We start from the raw sequence: 19932 nt of genomic DNA on the forward strand, positions 1-19932 counted from the left end.
TGTTATTGTAACCCGCCTCTATCCATAGGGAGAGGCAGGATATAAATGCAAATTTATTATTATTATTATTATTATTATTATTATTCATTATGAGAATCAGGATATTCTCTTTTTGTTTTCCAAAATGTTTCATGTCATTAATCATTGTACTTAATATACATAATAGCTTTAAAAAAAAACAACTTCTAGGTATTCCAAAACTTTTATTCCAGTGGCTTCTAGAGCTTTTAAGTAGCATACAACATTTTAAAAATAAAGCACTCAACTATTATTCCCCTTGCTCTCTCCAACACTGAGTGCTGGAGGAAGCAAGGCCAAGAATATATGAGTGCAGGTCACAGGTGGCTCAAACACTTCCATCCCATAAATTCAGAGTCTGTGCAGCACCATCTTACTCTTGCCTTTTGTCAAGAAAGGTTCGGTAGAGGTTTATTCAGCTGCCCATCAGGGTGCAGCAGGATGGCGTTTTCAGCTCCATCCCACCAGCAAGCAAGGCTGCAAGGATGCATTGCAACAGGTGTCCTTCTGATAGTTGTAGCCTTGCTCACTGGTGGGAGGGACCTGGAAATGTCACCCCAGTCACCAGCTGAACAGACTTCCATCATTTGGTGCAACTGCTGGCTCCTAAGGTGCAGCTGATCCACTACAACCAAGAACTCTACCCCAATATCTCAGAAGCCTCACGCAATCCCAATTGCCTGGGCGTCATTTCGATCTTCGCCAATATTGGATCAAGTCCCAACCCATTCCTAACCAGACTGTTAAACAGAGAAACGATTACAAGGATCTCATATAAAAATGATGCTTACCTTCTTCATGACCTGAGCCTTGAAGATCTTTATCCGGAGGCATTTGGTTTTATCACTTACCAGGGATCCATGTCAACCCCACCGTGCTATGAAACAGCCACTTGGATCCTCATTGACCGACCCATCAATATTACCTCTGTACAGATACACTCCCTTCGTCTTCTCAGCCAGAATCTCCCTTCCCAAATTTTCCGGAGCATGAGTGACAACTCAAGACCTCTCCAGCCCCTCTTGCACCGAAGCCTTCGGGGCAATCGAGACCCTCGTCGCCCCACTCGACGTTGCAAAGGGGGCAACTTTAGGCTACATGTTGATGGCACACGGCCTCCCAAAACTGTTGTGTAGCTGAAGCCTGGCGCAGTACGTTTTCTCCCATTGAATGCTTGAGGGTGGCTGTCGCTCCTTCAAAATGTCTGACTACAACCTCCCACCTCTGGGTGACTCGTTGGCCTCCCGCCATGAACAGGGGAATAATGTAGGGTGTGAATCCACATTTGAGTTTTCATCTCAATGGTGCTCGGAACACACATGCTTACCCTGGTGTGGCTTCCAGAGGTTTTCCAAAATAAGACCAGGGCTATTTGTAAGCAGAATGTGGCATGCTTCCTATTGAACAGCCATATCTTAATAGGGAGTGGGAGCCCCCCAGAAGCTTGAGGACTAAAATCTTGCCCACTGACATTGCCTCCCTGCATTCCCAAAGAAAATTATTTTTGTTCTAGACATCCAGTATATTTGAAATCTCTATGAGCCCCACATGTTAGAGAGAATGTACCCCAAATTCTGGGCAGCCCAATTAAGCTGGACTGTACTTTAAATGCTGCACTTACCTCAGAATGTTTTCTTGGGCATATAAGTAATGGAAACTACCCTCCTCCGTGTCTGAGTGAGACCCCAAGATGTTTGTGGGCAATACTCAGGGCCATGGGGCACCAAAATCCAAGTAGGATGGTTTCCCCCATACATGTTAACGTCCTGAACTTCAGAATGTTTTTTGGGGAGGGGGATGCAGAAATACAGTGGGAATAACCCCAGAATCCTGAATTACTTTCATTATTTGCAAAGGGGGGGTGGACTTGCACTAATGGGAGATAATCTATGGTGGAAAATACAGACAACATATCTATCCTGGGAAGTTTAGGAAAATACGAAGACCAATTCTACAGGATTATGATAATATCTGAATGGTCTTCAAGAACCTAAACTGGATGCAGGAGAGGAAAACATTTTATTGCCAAAAGAAATCTACTATTTGAATATGGATGAATATTACTGATTTTAAAAAAATAATAAAAAAAAGAAAGAAAGAAAGGTTCAGAGAATACTCCTGTTAGGTGGCAATTGGACAAGAACATTTCTCCTTACACTTGAGACAAGGTTATTAATGAAAACTATAGGCAGAGATTTGTCATGGCCTCCCATTACTGTGTCAAGTATAAGTATTCAGTAACTCTATGGCAGTGGTCCTCACATTTGGGGGGGGGGGCTACCACTCCCCTTTCTCTTGGGAAACAATCTTAGTGCCCCCCTTATTTCTTGATATTAGGTCCACTGTTTGTGCAGCAGCCGGACAGCTGTGTCTACTTCAGCTGCATCCATCTTGCCACCACCTTTTCCTTGGCCTCTAATGTATGAATACATCAGTGGCAGCAGCTCAGGCCTAAGCCTCCCTCTCACCCAGACTGACCTTACAGCAAAAGGAAGGATGGCTGGATGGCTGCTACACACAAATTTGGCAGGAACTGTGGCATCTCTCTATGGTCCAGGAGGGTGCTAGGTGCACCACATAGCCCTATCAGTATGCAGTGTAGTACATGCCTTTCTCTTCCAGAAAAGAAACATAAATAGAAAAACAGTTAAAGATGTTTTAGAGAGAACAACAGTGATAGGTTTAAATAGTTTTCCGTGACCCCCAAAGTGTCTCCATCTGTTACTGTTCCATCCTAACCTCCCTGAGATGTAGCTCTTAGAGATCGTTCCACCTCTTCTCTTTCCACCCCCTCATTTTCTCACTTCTAACAGAAGTGACATATCTTGGACATATCATGAAACAATGTGACTCACTGGAAAAAAAATGATAATGCTTTGAAAAATGGAAGGCAGTAGAAAAAAAGAGAGACGGTACTACTGGTGGATTATTTTAGGAAAGAAACCAAAGTCCTGAGCTTGTAAGACTTGAGCAGGGTAGCTGATGACCAGGGTTTTCAAGATCTCTTATTCATAGGGTCTCCATAAGTCAATTAACCTGACAGCAAACAACAACAACCAAAAGTGAAATTACCATTGTTCAGAGTTAGGAGTTTATTGCATGAACTTTAAAACCAGTTCCACCCTCCCGAGCTGGATTCAGAACACGGGATTGAGGCAGGGATTATCGCATGCTAAATCACTGCCTAATCACCACCTGCCATCAGAGTAAGTTCAAGCCAGGTCCCAGCTGCGTTCCACTAACACTTTTTCAAAGTCGGAAGCTCTCCAACTTCAAAAAGTGCTGGTGGAGCAATTCTGGGATCTGGCTTGGACCCAAGCTGATGGCAGATGGTGATTAGGCAACAATGGATTAAACCATCCATGGCTTGAAGATGTTTTAAACATATATAAATTCCAAAAAGCAAGCCTTGATTTTGCAATGTTGAATAAGAGACACCATTTTACTATGCCATTGTATTTAATGGATTTGAGCACCCACTGATTTTGGTATCCATGGGGAGTCCTGGAACCAACCCCCAGTGGATACTAAAGGCCCACTATAATGCAGTTTTTCACAATTTTAAGTGCTGTAGCTTCATCCGATGGTATCCTTGGATTTCTAGGTTTACAAGGTCTTCTCTGTCAAAGAGTATTGATGCCTTTTGGATTCTTTGGGATGGAGCCGTGGCAGTTAAAGTAGTGTCAAACTACATTCTTTCACAGTGTAAGGGCACCCTAAGATGAACCCATTTGGATTTTCTGGTTCAGGATATATGTCCCTTGTGTAAGAATCTGGCTCAGGCTTGCCAAATGACTGACCAAAATCTACTTCACAATATCATCAAGCCAATCCCTTAAATTTCACTGAAAGTGGAGCACTCTATGGCTCTTATCTTTTTTGCCATGCACTAGAAGATCACTAGTTCATTAATAAACCATCAGACTCTTTATGAGTAATGATGCTAGGACTGGGACCAGAAACATTTATAGCATTTTACACATAGGAGGTCCTTCCATGTGCTAAACATCACACAAGCAACCCCCAAACATCACGCAAGCATCATGGGGGTGATCCCCCATGGTGCTACAGAAGTGGAATCATGGCTCCCGCTCTGTTCCCATCATGAAATCGTAACTGGGGGAGCCTCCTAGAGTGCTTTTCTTATTAATGATTTATCCCAAACTGTGCGGCGTCCCTCCGCAGTAAAAAGAACCCAGAAAACCCTTGTTATTTTTTGTGGCACCCAGCGCACATCATGAATGCACCATTGGTGCACCATTGACGTAAGCGATGCACAACACATCTGTATGCTGCGTGTCACTTACATCATCATGGTGGGCCCCGTGTGGATGGGACGCTGCCATGATGCCACCACCGTGAACTGCTAGAGCTTGGAAGCGTGCGGTTACTGCACATTCCCAAATCCCATTATTGGCAGTGGCACGCCGCTTTGGGCCTGTCTGTCCCGAGCCTATATCCTCTAATTTGAACCTCAGTAACATCTAACTTAGAGCATCAATAACTCTTTTTTTAATTTCCTTTTAACTCTCGCCCTGTTATGCTGTTTTCTTTTCTGTTCTCAGCACACTGTGTGTAAATTTGTATTTTGAGATTTTCTCTCACCAGAGCATTGTCAGCAGCCATATCAAGTCAGTTGGCTTCATAGTTGAGATTGTCTGCCAGTACTCCTTTATACAGGAAGAAAGAAAGCAAATACATTACAACACTTATTCCTACTCTTCCCCTAGTTGCAAAGTAAAACAGACTGCTTCTAACACTTAGGTGAGCTCTCTGCCAGGAACTGTGGAGGAGGACTGTGAAGGCAGCTATAACACTCTTTGGGTGGTAGGAAAGGGTACAGCTTGGAAAAGTTACTAATTTCACAACACCTCCCAGAAGTCTCCTATCAGCAAGACCCATTATGAAGGTTATTTCCCTAAACTTCAAGAAAACTGTTAAGGATGGAAATAATATTCAACAATATTTTTAAAAACAGACAAAAATTGAGCGTCCTACAGAGAGTCCTGGAAAAGATAAGAATATGAAGTTGTAAGCATAACCTGTGTGAAAAATGCATCTGAGCAGTGTGTGAAGATAATGCTATTTTCCATGCAGAAAACAAGCTTCCTGCACAGAAAACATGATATTGTGTGGGTGCAGAAAATAAATTTTTGAGGTCTTTCTCAAAGTGTGTGTTAGTTTGGGGGGGATGGTAAAATTATTTATTCTTGCCTAGGAGAATTAAATTTATGGAGAGTTGCCATGCCTTAAAATGGAGAATGAACCCGTGGAGTACACAGTGTCCATTTGGTGTTTAGGTTAGCCGATTGCAGAAAAAGGTCCACATTCATAAACATGGACATGGTAATGAACATCAAGAAATTGTAAAAATTATAACATCATACTTTTGGTCCTTCCCTCAATAGTTCCAAAGGCGGTAATGATTAATGATTTTGTAAAAAAAAGATCCCATTCCCACTTACAGATAAATTGGTGTGTGATCCCAATTGATGGATCGATTTGATAGCAGAGCATGGTTCCCACTACATTTTCCCTTCTAAAATAATCCACTTGTGGTTCACATTCTTGCATGAATTGATTCAAAATGGACCCGCTCCAGCTGACCAAAGGGTAAATTTAAATCAATTCCAATCTGCAGCTGGTTCACATTTGTGCAGAATCGATTTATCAAAAAAGACATGGAACAATCAATGTCAAAAAGACGTGGGTTAAATGGTTCTGGTGCATGGCCCCCCTCACTGAATCGCTGCAGTGATTTGATTTAAGTGGGAGCCAGAGTCATTTGAACCGGTTCAAACCAAAATGCGATCCGGTTTAAAAGATAGTGGGGATGAGGGCAAAGTCTCTTCCTATGACAGCTCTAATCCTTGGTGGTATCCTAGGTAGAAACAAGGCCTGGAAATAATTTTTTGGATTAGAATTTCCAGAATCCCCAGTCAGCACAGTCTGTGAAGTTCCTGGGAGATGTAATAATAAAAAAGTAAAAAAAAAATCTTGCTTCAGCTAGAAAGAAAGTTGTAAATTAAGAAAACCTTGAATGAAATAAGCTGTTTGTTTGCTGCAAGCTTTATGAATTATTCAAACAGAAAAGGCATACATCAGGAAAGGGACAATGACTTATATAGTGTGGATACACTTCCATATTTCACATATTTAAAGTTCGTGAAGGTGTTTTACCAAAAAAGTTTGTATTTTTGCTGCCGCCTTCTGAGACTGACACTGTCTGGTCTTAAATAGGGTGCATCCACACAGCAGAATTATTGCACTTTGATTCCACTTCAACTGCCATGGGTCCATTCTACGGAGTCCTGGGATTTGTAACCTGGTAAGGGGTTAAGAATGCTCTATTATTGAACTGCAGCATTAGAGCTCTCTGCCAGAGAATTCTAAGTATCTCACAAAAATACAAATTCCACAATTCCATAGAAAGAATCCATGACTATTACTGATTTTTTAAATAAAAAAACCCTGATATAACTGTGTAGTTTGGATACACTCTTAGCCACTCTTCAGAATTTATCCCTCTCTAAGTCTTAAAGCAACACCAGCCATTTGTTTGTTTTCATTTTGTGCCATGTATTTATTTTGCAGCCTGAACCTCTATAATTTCAGTGGGAAAAGGTTTAAACATGTTTAATCCTTAATTGCAACATCGCTAAACTTTGGCTGGATCATAGTAGATCTGTGGGCAGAAAAGGAATTGGAAAGTAATATTTATACTTTTTTATGTTAGACTTTCCCATCAGAAGACAATAATTGAACATCCTTGCACCATGCAAAGGAAAACTACAAACCGGTTAAGTTGCCAGATAGAAACAAATATCAGGAGCAGACTGCCTAAAATGCTACCTAAAATGACAGCTGGACAGCTTCAGGTGACAGAGATATAAAGAATATTATTTGCCACTTCAGTAGGCAAAAGCAAAGATTATCCCATGAATTTAAATAAGTACCTTCAGATGAGCCATTTAGCAGAAAAGGAATGCCTAGGCATTTGAAACCAATTCTGACACATTTCAAAGGAACCATCAATCAGAGCAGCTTAAAAATCAACCATTCCCCAACATGGAAGTGAGCGTCCTATTGTAGCCAACTGGTAAAGTAACAAATAGTCTTATCATGTTAGATCACAAACCTCCTTTTTCTGAAGAGGTCAAACAAATGTCTATAACTACACAGCTCATACTATCATTTTTACTTACAGATCAACAGGTACTTTACATTATGTGATGAAATAAATGTCTTGTTCGCTTCCCCTCATCCACTGACTATGGAAGGTGACATGCTTTTGGTAATATTTATAAACCAAACTCTACTAAATCATATGTGTTTCTTGCTGTTTCAGTGGAGGATACTGAATGCAACAACCTAGAGCCCATGATATTCTGATCTGTTGGTTGTAATGCCCTGCCACCTAATGCAGAAAAGAACGTCTTTCTGGTCCAAAGGTAACTAGATGCTCAAGATGAAAGGAGACAAATGTGTATACATTTCTCAGGGAGAAGGTTTAAACACCCCTTATTCTAAATTAGAATCATAGAATCATAGAGTTGGAAGAGAGCACAAGGGCCATCCAGTCCAACCCCGTGCCATGCAGGAAATCTAAATCAAAGCATCCCCAGCAGATGGCCATCTAGCCTCTGCTTAAAGACCTCCAAGGAAGGAGACTCCACTACACTCCGAGGGAGTTTGTTCCACTGTCGAACAGCCCTTATTCTCAGGAAGTTCCTCCTAATGTTGAGATGGAATCTCTTTTCCTGTAGCTTGCATCCATTGCTCTGGGTCCTAGTCTTTGGAGCAGCAGAAAACTAGCTTGCTCCCTCCTCAATATGACATCCCTTCAAATATTTAAACAGGACTATCATATCTCCTCACCAGATTCTCTCACTGAAGAGATATTCAGCAGAATAAGCTCTATAATTAATCCCATTTGTAGAGTTAAGAACCATGCAAAATGTCAGGCTAGTGCTAGGATAATAAGGGAAATAAACATGGTTAGTTTCATTGGAAAGATGATATTGAATGGATAACCTTATAAAATCTGGTCATTTGTGGTGGGTCACTGGTGGGATGATCTCTTTCTGGATTGTTGTTGCTGCTGTGTGCCTTCAAAACATTTCTGACTTATGGAGACCCTGTCTAAGGCATGGGGTTTTTCTGGTTAGTTTGTTCATCAGAGCGGGTTTGCCATTGCCATTCTCTGAGGCTGAGAGGGTGTGACTTGCCCAAGGTCGCCCATTGGGTTTTCATGGCTGAGCTGAGATTTGAGCCCTGGTCTCCAGAGTTGCAGTCCAACACTCAAACCAGTATGCCGCACTGACTCTCTGATCTGTCTGTACTATATCACAATAACACTGCCCATGTTCCTGAAATACCCTCAAGTCTGTTCCTGCTTGGCTCAGGTTTGTCCCCTTTCAAATTTGTAAGTTTAAATGGTTAAATGACCATTTTAAAAAATGGACCAGTCCTCTATACTGTTCATTCCAGTACCATAGTCTTCAAAGGAGATGCTAAGGAAAAATAGAAATGCAAAATGGCATTGTTCTGAGTGTACACATTGATTTTTATAGTATTGCCTATCTATTGACATCCTACAGTCATAGCCATTGGTTACCATTTCAGCTGTCATGCAACATTTGGGTTTGAACTTTGGTTTGGACTCTGGTTTTGGACTTTGGTTTTGGACCTTACTAGAGAGCTCTAGTGCTGTCATTTAGGGGAGTAAACTAGAGTTCCTTTGGCATGCTTCCAGAAATATGAAAAACTATTCCATGATGTAGAAAAAGTTTGGATAGACATCTTCCATACATCATAACTTTGTCATAACCTGCCACTTGCTACATCTGTACATCTGTTATTAAATACTTCACCAGACCACAAATCCCAAATGCAGCTGAAGTGGTGTCAATCTGATATACTTCTGAAGCGTGGAATCACTCTTACACTGCTGTCTCAGGCTTCAAGGGAGGCAATGCATTTTATTGTATTTCTGCACATTCCTCTCCCATTTGTAACAAATGGTACCCTGAATATGTATGCAATTTCCACCTTCAAAATGGCTTTTTAAAAAACCATTCTGATTAATTGTAATGATTTTAATGGTCTCATTGGTTAATTTGTTTTTAGTGGTTTTTTAAAAAATTAATTGCCTTGAATATTTTGTCGTGGAAAGGCAGGATGAGAATGGAACAAATAAATAACTTGAAACAAATAATTGAGTTATTGCGTTACAAGACAAATAAACCAATTTACACATGAAATGCTAAGGTTTTGTTAAAGCAAAAGCCTCTCATTGTTCAGGTAACTAAATGAAATGGCATTGGAGCAGAGAGGTCATAAAAGAGGTGCTACCTTGGAGAAGAATGTCTTTTATGGTTACTATTCCCCCCAATTATTTGATAGTAATATATATTGAATTCAATAGCATAGAATCATAGAGTTGGAAGAGACCACAAGGGCCATCCAGTCCAACCCCCTGCCAAATCTTTACAGTTGTTCATGCACAGGATCAGATTGACTTTTCCCTGCCCAAAGAGGAGCAGGGGATACAAATAATTTCCAAGGATAGGATTCTGTATGTGTATATGTGCCTTCAGATTGCTTGTTCACTTATGACACCCCATGCATTTCATAGGGTTTTCTTAGGCAAGAAATATTCAGAGGGTTGTGGGGTTGTTGTTTTTTTGCCAGTTCCTTTGAAATATAACCTACCACATCTGATATGCATTGGCAGTCTCCCCTCCAAGTTCTAGCCAGGTACTCTCATCAAAGTACTACTTAGTTTCCAAGATCGGATAGGATCTGGTGCTTTTAGGGTATTTAGGCCTTCCAAACAATGGAGAGGATTACTGGGTGATTATTTAATAAATTATGAGGATGTCCTCAATAAAAGTCCTGTTGGCATGCTCCCAAAAGGAATTATGAAAAACTAGTCCATGATGCAGAAAAAGTTTGGATAGACATCTTTCAACCCTTCTTAGCTTCCACATAACCTGCCATGTGTTACATCTGTACATCTTAACTAGAAAGCATCCAACAGTGTCCTGTGCTCTCTGGTTATGTATTTAGTTATGAATCTAGGTTCTGAGTAGATTCATGTGTTTGCATGTATGTGCTTTCATGTAACCTGTCAACTTATGGCAGCCCCGTGAATTTCATAGGTTTTCATAGGTAAGGAAAACTCAGATGTGGTTTTGCCAGTCCCTTCCACTGAAATATAGCCCACAACACCTGGTATTCATTGGCAGTCTTCTATCCAAGTACTAGGGCTGCCCCTATTTAGTTTTCAAGATCAGATGGGATCTGGTGCCTTCAGGGCATTTAGGCCTTTCAAGTGATGGATAAGATTACTCGACAATTATTTAATAAACTATGAGGAAGTCTTCAAGAAAAGTCCCCTTGGCATGCTTCCAGAAATACAAAAAACTATTCCATGATGTAGAAAAAGTTTGGATAGACATCTTCCATCCTTCTTAGCCTTTTCATAACCTGCCACTTGCTACATCTGTACATCTGTTAACTAGAAAACGTCCATCAGTGCCCTGTCCTCTCTGGTTATGTATCTTGTAGTACAATCCTATATCTATTCAGTAATAAGCACTACTGACTTTGTTTAAATTTACTCCTAGGTAACAGTATACAAGATCACAGCTGAAAGTTTCAAGCAACTTCTACATCTGTTAGTTACCTCTGTTTTTTTAAATATAGGATAGGAGCTGTCATTCCCATTCAGCTTCTTGTGCCTCAGTTCCGAATCTATAAAGGCAAACAAATATACTTTATATCTCTGAGGGGTGTTGTTTCTTTTAAAAAATAAAATTAATTCATGTCTTAGAGGTGAGCAAATATATTATACATGATGGCTACTCACCATTCCCATGGCATTAAAAACAAAAACTTGACACTGTTAGCCATTAAAGTGGAAGGCAATGCTGACAGATTTTTTATAATGGAAACCTATTCAAGTTGAATAATTGTTGTTGTTAGGAATGATCTTGTGGATAAATTTTCCAGTTACACAGAGACCAAAATTCAGTCTCTATGCATAATATCTCAATGAACAGAAAATCCTGTTGAAACAAGTGAACACATGTCGACATATCTTTCCTAGGTATCAGCAATGTCTTTTTTACCAACAGGAGGTGGAGGGGGAGGGAATTACAAGCCTAACCTGTCTTTTTTACAAAAGCCTTTTGTTTCACTCCGATCTCAGTGCTACTGAATATTTTAAGCCTGATAGACATAAAGTGCTTTATTCATTACAGGAACAGGGGTAATCCACTATGTGGTTATGGGACTGGACTGATGATTTGAATCAGATGTCGGCCAACAGATGAATGAGCATATTTGCAGCTGTTCACTATATGGATAAGATCAGTATGTCAAATGATGTCCAACCTGAATTGAAATCTAGAAAACTGTAACATTCAAACATTAAGCTAAATCTAATTGCTGACGCAAAAAAGAACAGATCAGTTGAATCAATGAGATTTACATATGTATTGGCATATCATTCAGCATGAGAGACACTGTAACATAGTGGTTTGAGTTTTGGACTGTGACTCTGGAGACCAGGGTTCAATTCTCCCTTTGGCCATGGAAATCCACTGGGTGACCTTGGGCAATTCACATGCTCTCAGCTTCCGGGGAAGGCAATGGCAAACCTCCTCTAATTTTTCTTTTCTTTTTTCTTTTTTTCTTTTTTTGTGGCAAGAATACACTATTATAGGTTTGCAAATTGCACTCCATAAGTTGGAAACAATTTGAAGGCACATAACAGTAACAAAAACAACAACAGCAACAACAACCATTCAGCAATAGTTTTGGTGGCTTGAATCTCATTAGTTACCCAAGTAGACCAGGCCTATGGAATCAATTATTGAATTAAATCCTATTGACTCTATCGCTGAATGATGAATCAGCAGTTTTGTAAATTCCACTGATTCAATAAGTCTGATCTAGATGGGACTACGTATGGTGAGAAATGTGTGGACCTCCAGATGTTGCAGGATTTCAATCCTCAGCAGTCTTAGTCAACATGGCCAATGGTGAGGAATGCTGGCAGTTGCCACACCTATAGCATCCCATGAATTTCACCCCTGACCAGTATGTTCAGACTAGTGGATCTACTCTCAGTGGGTATGGACCACTGTGTACATTAACTGACTCATCTTGGAGGCCACCTATATACACTGACTTCTACAAAACTTGTTTGGTTCATGTCGATTCTTCCATTCACTGATAGCATTTTGATAATGGCTATTTGATCAGCATGTGCTTTATAAACTATAGCAAAGCCTTTGCATAGATCATGAAAAACTATGGAATGCTCTTAAAGACATGGGAGTGCCACTACACTTGATGGTCCTGATGAGAAATCTGTAATTAGCACTCAAGGCAACTGTTAGACCAGAATATGAAGAAATAGAATGGTTTCCAATTCTCAAGGAGGTCAGGCAAGGCTGCATATTATCAACCCACTTGTTCAACCTGTATGCAGAAAATACCATATGAAGAGCAGGTTCAGACTCTGAAGAAGGAGTAAAGATAAGAGGAAGGAATATCAACAATCTAAGACATGGATGATACCATACTACTAGCAGAAAACATCATGGACTTAGAACAATTATTAAGGAAAGTCAAGGAAAAAAAGTGCAAAGGCAAGCTTATTCTGAATATAAAGGGGGAAAATAACAACCATGAAGGATCTACATAAATTTGGTCTAGATAGTGAAGAAAGTGAAATAGTTAAAGATTTCCTGTACCTTCGATAAACCATTGATCAGAATGGAGACTGCAGTCAAGATACAAGAAGAAAACTAGGAATAGGAAGCCCAGCCATGAAAGAACCAGACAAGATCCTAAAATGTAATTAAAGTGGGGATCATCCAATCCATTGTATTCCCCGTCACCATGTATGGATGTGAGAGCTGGACACTGAAGAAAGTGGATAAAAAGAAAATCAACTCTTTTGAGATGGTGCTGGAGAAAAGTGTTGAGAATGCTATGGATGGCCAAAAAGACAAACAAATGAATCTTTGAATGGATCAAGCCTGAACTCTTTCTGGAAGCCAAGATGATTAAACTGAAACTGTCATACTTTGGCAAAATCATGAGAAGGCATGACTCATTTGAAAAAACAATAATGCTAGGAAAGGTAGAAGGCAATAGAAAGAGGAGGAAAACTGTTGGATAGGGGGTCTTGGAGATGCCTCATCCACAGGGTTGCCATCCAATAAGATCCAAACAATGATACCTTTATTGGGACAACCAAAATGCACAGTTACATGTTAAAACTCACACTGGCTTCATCAAGAAAAAAATGGCCTGCATTTTGCTGTTTCTGGTCTTAGTTCGGATGGTAGGGAGGGCTATTTGCAGGCTGGCATCTTCTCATTTGGCCATGTGGTAACTGGGAGATTCTCCAGGTCCAGCAAATTTAAAGTCCATTGCAAATCAAAGAAGATGCTTCCTTTGGAATCCAGCATGTCTCCTTCCTTTGTGAAGCCACAGGCTCCTTTGTAGGTAGAGAACACTGAATTTCTCCAGAAGCCTTCATGTTCTGCATCAGGAAAACCTTAGCTGATATTGAGGTATAGCATACCAATCCAGTACCAATATTAGGGTTGCCGTTATTTGAGGTTGACTTGAGGACAACTAGCAACAACAACAACAGTCTCCAAGAACATGCTATATGTCAATTCCCATTGTACCCTATCATTCAAACAAAAGGTGCTCAAAGTGGTATCTCACCAGAAGTTAGATTAGCTACTTTTGGGGATTACAGCTCCCAGACATCCTATATCTAGCAGGAAAACTGAACGTTTTGGCTGGGGAGTCTGGGACTGAAATAGTTTTTCCCCTCAAACTGTGCTTTTAGCACAGGTTTGGAAATTTGCCAAGCAATTAGAAGAGACCACGTGATAACCTATAGCTTTCCTTATTATAAGTAGTTAAGCATAACACTATATGTGTACATGCCAATGTCAAGATTGCCAGCCCCTCCAAATGGAAAAAACACTTTAAAAATTCCACCCCCCTACTGTTGAAACTATACTGAAAATGTCCAGAAGGCATAGAAGTTCAGATTTGCTCTGTTTAGTTCCACCATGTGGCCTAAGAGGCCTGAATTGCCAGGGGAAAGATTTTGGCAGGATTGCTGTTTTTTCTTTGCAATTTTCTTCTTAAGGACTCAGCATGAGAATATCGTGTGACTTTGTAAACACCTGCTTCTGTTCCACCCCTTCTCTCCCTTCCAGAAATGCAATTTATCAAGATGATAGAAGAGAGATCAGACACAGAATGATAGATTTCTCAGAAATCAGCAGGTAGCCTAGACTCTCAAATTTTCTACACAACCAACCCCAAATACATTACAATACCCACAACCAAGTTTGTTCCTGCCACTGGAAACAGGTCAAGAAGAACACAGTTCTTACTATATTTGTTCTCTCTCCACAGCCACTGGTAGCCTCCCCACCCCACCACACTGCAGGACTGAAAGCCTTCTGTAAATATAGGGTTCACATCAGACTGTACAATGAAGTAATGTGTGTGTACAGGGGGAGAGTGAGAACTTCCATTGACCACCAACTCTCAATCTAAGGGCGCCTTTGCAATAACAGTATAAAATCTCTCCCCCCCAATTCTGAAAAGTGACAATTGAAGAGGTATGATGTCACCAATTGCCTACAGAGACATTCCTCTCTTCCTCTCACATACATCCCTTTGCACTCTTTACCCTCATTCCTTAGATCACAATGAAGCTTATTGCTGAGATCACACCCAGTGCACAGAATGGATGTTTTGCATGAATGTCTCCCCATGCTTGAGCCATTGCATCTCTGGTTAAAGTTCCAAGTATGATTTCAGTCCAGCTTTGACTCATTGACACGAGTCATCCAACCAAAGCTGGGCAACTTACTTTGATGCGTCTCTCTATGTGTGGTGCGTTACTTCCTCAGAATCCAGCAAGGGCAACCACCTCATGCTGATGCCAGAAACATTTCAATATCCCTTTCTTCCACCACCAGAGTTCTTTCTTTCTATTTATCTTTTGGGATACATGATTGGTAGGAAGCACATACTGTGTTTCCTGGTAGAATTAAACCATCCTACTGGCAGGATTGATTCTGTTGTTAAAAAGGCACACACTTCTCATGCATCATATTTCCCAGAAACATTGCTGGCGGTCTGGCAGTGGAGACTTGGGGTTTGTAATGCTTAAATACCTTAAAGGCACCAGATCCTATCTGATCTTGGAAGTTAGGCTGGGACAGCCTTGAAGTATTTGGATAGACTGCCAATCAATACCAGGTGCTGTAGGCTACATTTCAGAAGAAGGAACTGGCAAAAACCACCTCTGAATATTCCTTACCTAAGAAAACCCTATGAAAGTCATGGGATCACCATATGTGGACAGATGACTTGAAGGCGCGTGCACGCACGTGCGCGCACACACACGCACACACTTGGGGTTTATAAATGGTCTGGGGAAACAGAACTTTGAAAAGTTACTTATTTGGAGAGTAACTTTCAGAATACCCCATTCAACTTGCCCATGGCCATGCTGCTTGAGGATTCTAGGAGTTATAGTTAAAAAAAATTATCTTTCTAAACTTGGGAGTTGCATGCAGGTCTAATATCATTCAGCCCTGATCTAAATAGAATATTGATGCCTGAAGTTCTATAGATAGGATAGATAGATGATTGATAGATAGATAGATAGATAGATAGATAGATAGATAGATAGATAGATTTCTGAAATCATTAGTTATCATATTCCTGTTCACTCACATGGTAGTCCCCACTCCAGTCATATAATCACAACAGTTCTTCTGGTCAGGATGATAGTTTGGCTGATAGATCCAAGGTCGTAATACGGCAAAGGAACTGCTACAACCCATTCAGCCAGAATCAACTCTAGTGGTAACCAAAGTCTGCCAACAAATATGGAAAACAAAACAGTGGCCAACAGATTGGAAAACATCAATATACATCCCCAACCACAAAAGAAAGAAAGAAAGAAAGAAAGAAAGAAAGAAAGAAAGAAAGAGGAGAGACACACAAAAGATTGCAGCAACTGCAGGACCGGTGCATTAATTTCCCACTCAAGCAAAATTATTTATTTTAATTATTTACGGTATTTATACCCTGCTTTTCATCCCTAAAGTCTCTCAGAGCAGCTTACGGATAGTTAATCAGACAATTCCCTGCCCCCAGGCTTACAATCTAAAAAGACATGACACAAATGGAGAAGGGAATGGTGGTGGGGAAGGGGATCAAGTCCAGTCTAATCTCCCTCTGAGGCGTAGGCCATGACAAATGGACTGGAAGGACCACCCTTCTTCTTACTCTGGCTAGCCCTGATGGAGATGGGCCTGCCTTTTCACTCCCTCCCTGGCCAGATGATGTCCGATGGACTGGAGGGAGGGCTCAACATTGTGCAGCATAGACTCCAATCATAGAAGGAACAAGAAATCACAGGGGTGCAAGGGAAGCGACAGTAGGTACCAGATTGTGAACATACGATGAATAATGGAGTGCACCAGGGAATTATTGAAGAAAATCAGCATGGGCTTTATAGATTGTAGCAAAACCTTTGACTGCATAAGCCATGAAACGGTCTTATAGAAATGGGAGTGCCACTGCATTTGATTGCCTGATGAGAAACCTGTACTCAAGACAAGAGGCTACGGATAGAAGAGAATATGGAGAAACAGAATTGTTCCCAATTGACAAAGGGGTTAGGGCAGAAAGGATCATACAGAGAACAGGTTTAGACTCTGAAGAAGGAGGAGTGAAGCTCAGAGGAAGAAACATCATCAATCTAGGATATGCAGTCAACACCATTCTACTAGCAGAAAACATAGATTTGGAACAATTACTAAGGAAAGTTAAAGAAGAAAACTCAAAAGCAGGCTTTGAGCCAGCGTGGTGTAATTGTTTGAGCATTGGACTATGACTCTGGAGACTACGGTTTGCATTCCTGCTTGGCCATGTAAACCCACTGGGTGATCTTGAGCAAGTCACACTCTCTCAGGCTCAGAGGATGGCTATGGCAAACCCATTCTGAAGAAACTTGCCAAGAAAACCCTGTGAGAGGTTTGGTTCACCTTAGGGTCACCATAAGTCAGGAATGACTTGACAGTATACAACAACAACACTAAGGAAAGTTAAAGAAGAAAGCTCAAAGGTCAGCTTACTCCTGAGCATTAATGATGATGATGATGATGATGATGACGACCATGGAGGATTTACATACACTGAATCTACATAGTGAGGAAATCAAAATAATAAAAGATTACCCATACCTTAGATCAATCATTGATCAAAATGAAGACTGCAGTCAGGAAATCAGAAGGCTAGGAATGGGAAGGGCAGCAATGACAGAACTAGACAAGATCCTAAAATGCAAAAATATACAACTGAACACTAAAGTTAGAACCTCCCAGGCCATTGTATTCTTCATCATCATGTACAGATGTGAGAGCTAGACAGTGAAGAAAACAGACAGAAAGAAAATCAGTTCATTTGAAATGTGGTGTTGGAGAAGAGGGCTGAGAATACTGTGGGTGGTCAAAAAGACAAATAAATGGGTCCTAGAACAGATCAAGCCTGAATTCTCCATAGAAGCTATGATGACTAAATCAAGGCTGTTATCCTTTGGCCACATCAAGTATTTCCCCAAAATGATCTTTATCTGACTCCACATCCACCCATTTCACATCTAAAGACTTATGGCTAGCAATGAAAGATGATTTTGGATTTCACCACAATAAGCACAGTCTCATGTTTGGCAATTTGAGCCAGTACAAATAAAGGGGCTAGGGTGTATTGGGCTTTGAGTAGGGAAACATCAAACTTGACCAGATGTAGAAGCTATGGTCTGTAGCCCAGAAACGTGAGGAAACAGCTGGACTCTTTTGGTGATTCAATGAGAAAGGAAGGGATATGGGCACTGTGAACATAGTTTATTGTTATAACTACCAGCTATAACAACAGATATTAGCATCTCATCAAATTTCAGATGGGGGAGAAACTATGGTAGCAGCTATAGCAATTCCATTTCTAGACATGTTTGAATTGCAGGGTTTGTCATATATTTTAGTATTTCCCTCAAACATTCAGCTGATATTTGCAGAAGTATCAGCTTCTATTTCTTAGTAATAGTAGAAGGCAGCATGTGGTGATGCCCTTAGGATCCCTTTACCCATTATATAGATTTCTGTTGGGGCTTAAATAAAAATACATGCTTTACAACAGGACTGGACAATCCCCACCCTCACCCCCAAACAGCTATGGGCCACACATCAATGCAAGTCTAAATATCTCAATTTTCCTCTGTAATGTCGCTCAAAATGGTGACAGGAACTGATGTTGTATTACTTCCTATCTCCATTTTGAGAGGGACTACAGAGGAAAATAGAGATATTTGGGGGTAGTACAGGCTTTTGCCATGCTTTGGGGGATGGGATGGAGATATTTTCAAGTGTTTTTATGCTGGTGTGTGTGTGTGTCTTTCCATGTGGTTTAGGTCCCAAACTGCCTGAAAATTGTGTGTGCGCGTGCACACACACATATATTGGGGTTGGGGAACTGGTAGGGGACTTCACAAGACACAACAGCAGGGTTCAGGAGTGTACGTGGTCCACATGTGACATGCTTTAAATGATGGAAGAAGATAAAAAAGTGGGACAATATTTGCCTCTCTGTGCACAAAAGACCGATGGGCGAGCACTGCCATCACTATTTTTGGAGGAAATTACATGTGGGCTCTTCTGATTGTGCCCCATTCAGGCAGTGGGTTCCATGAGGAGGGAAGCCTAGGAACTGATAGCTGGAGCTGACAATCCCAATAAAACTGGGATTTTTTTTCCTGCACTGCTTGAGAGTTGTCATGAGAAAATGCCCTCATTTGAAAGGCATAGAGGGAACTTCTAAAAAAATAAAATGGACAGAAAGCAATGCACATATTTTAAAATGTGCTTTAGTGTCTTATTAATAACAGCTGGAATCCTGTTGGGGCACTGTGTCTTTGTAAATGGACCTACATCTACAGGAATTAGAATTATGTAGTTGCACAAAGTCCATATCCGGTAGAGGGTGTAGCCAAAATCTATGTAGGGGAATTTTACTTAGCTCAAATAGATAGGTGGTTGGCTACAAGGACTCTATGTAATTGTCTCCCACCTGTACACTGAGGGGCTGGTGGATCCAAGAAATGATGCAGAGGCAGACTTCTCCAATTAAAGTTTATTTTTATTTAAAAGGGGAAATCACACAGTAACTCACTATCACACACTGGAGTTTATCGCATCGCGTTCCGAGAACATTTTTGGAACCCGATTGGAACGGAACACTTTCAACTTTACCGCACGTTTTTGTCCCCATCGGGTTCCCATCGCGTTCTACATACCCCTCAAAGTGTTCCATATGTGTTCCTCGGAGGGAACGGATGAGAAAGTGATCCAAGCTTGTGGAAACGTTTTTAAAACGGTCCAAGAAATGTCAGAGCAGTAATGTAATCCGTTCTTACTTCCGTTCCCATGTTCTGCCTTGTTGTGATTGGCTGAAAGGACTTCCCTCCCTGCATTCTGTTTCCCAAGCTCTAGCCTGGCCCTGGATGGGGCTCCTCGACTGCAGAGTCCTCCAAAGCCTGGCTGGAGCTTGAGAGAGGCTGTCTCCCCAGCTCTAGCCTGGCCCTGGACAAGGTTTAAAAATGTAGGACCTTCTTTTTAAAATTTCCTGGCCAGGAAATTTTTTTAAAAAAAAGTCCTACATTTTTAAACCTTGTCCTACATTTTTCTTGTTTGGAGGTCCCCAGGGATGGCAACCCTATGTTTATGTATATGTATAACATTTTTATATATATATATGTGTGTGTGTGTGTGTGTGTGTGTGTGTGTGTAA

At 40.8% G+C, this 19932-nt stretch overlaps 1 protein-coding gene and 1 long non-coding RNA gene across 2 annotated transcripts; one reads left to right on the top strand and one right to left on the bottom strand.

Annotated features, from left to right (window-relative positions):
* The first annotated feature begins 459 nt into the window (after positions 1-459).
* On the top strand, positions 460-1154 carry LOC149305223 (carbonic anhydrase-related protein 11-like). Its single transcript, XM_089477838.1, has 2 exons — positions 460-534; positions 630-1154. The coding sequence occupies exons 1-2, from the start codon at positions 460-462 to the stop codon at positions 1152-1154; spliced, it is 600 nt and encodes a 199-aa protein (XP_089333964.1).
* A 1134-nt stretch (positions 1155-2288) lies between these two features.
* On the bottom strand, positions 2289-17378 carry LOC149305224 (uncharacterized). The gene is made up of 4 exons (XR_016271780.1): positions 17334-17378; positions 6199-6343; positions 4624-4688; positions 2289-3054 (listed from the first exon to the last, which is right to left on the bottom strand). It is a non-coding gene; the product is annotated as an uncharacterized LOC149305224 (long non-coding RNA).
* Between the last annotated feature and the right edge of the window lie 2554 nt (positions 17379-19932).

Source organism: Sceloporus occidentalis, unplaced genomic scaffold (assembly GCF_023333645.1).
Source record: "Sceloporus occidentalis isolate IW3139 unplaced genomic scaffold, rSceOcc1.0.p SCAF_12, whole genome shotgun sequence".
NCBI lineage: Eukaryota > Metazoa > Chordata > Lepidosauria > Squamata > Phrynosomatidae > Sceloporus > Sceloporus occidentalis.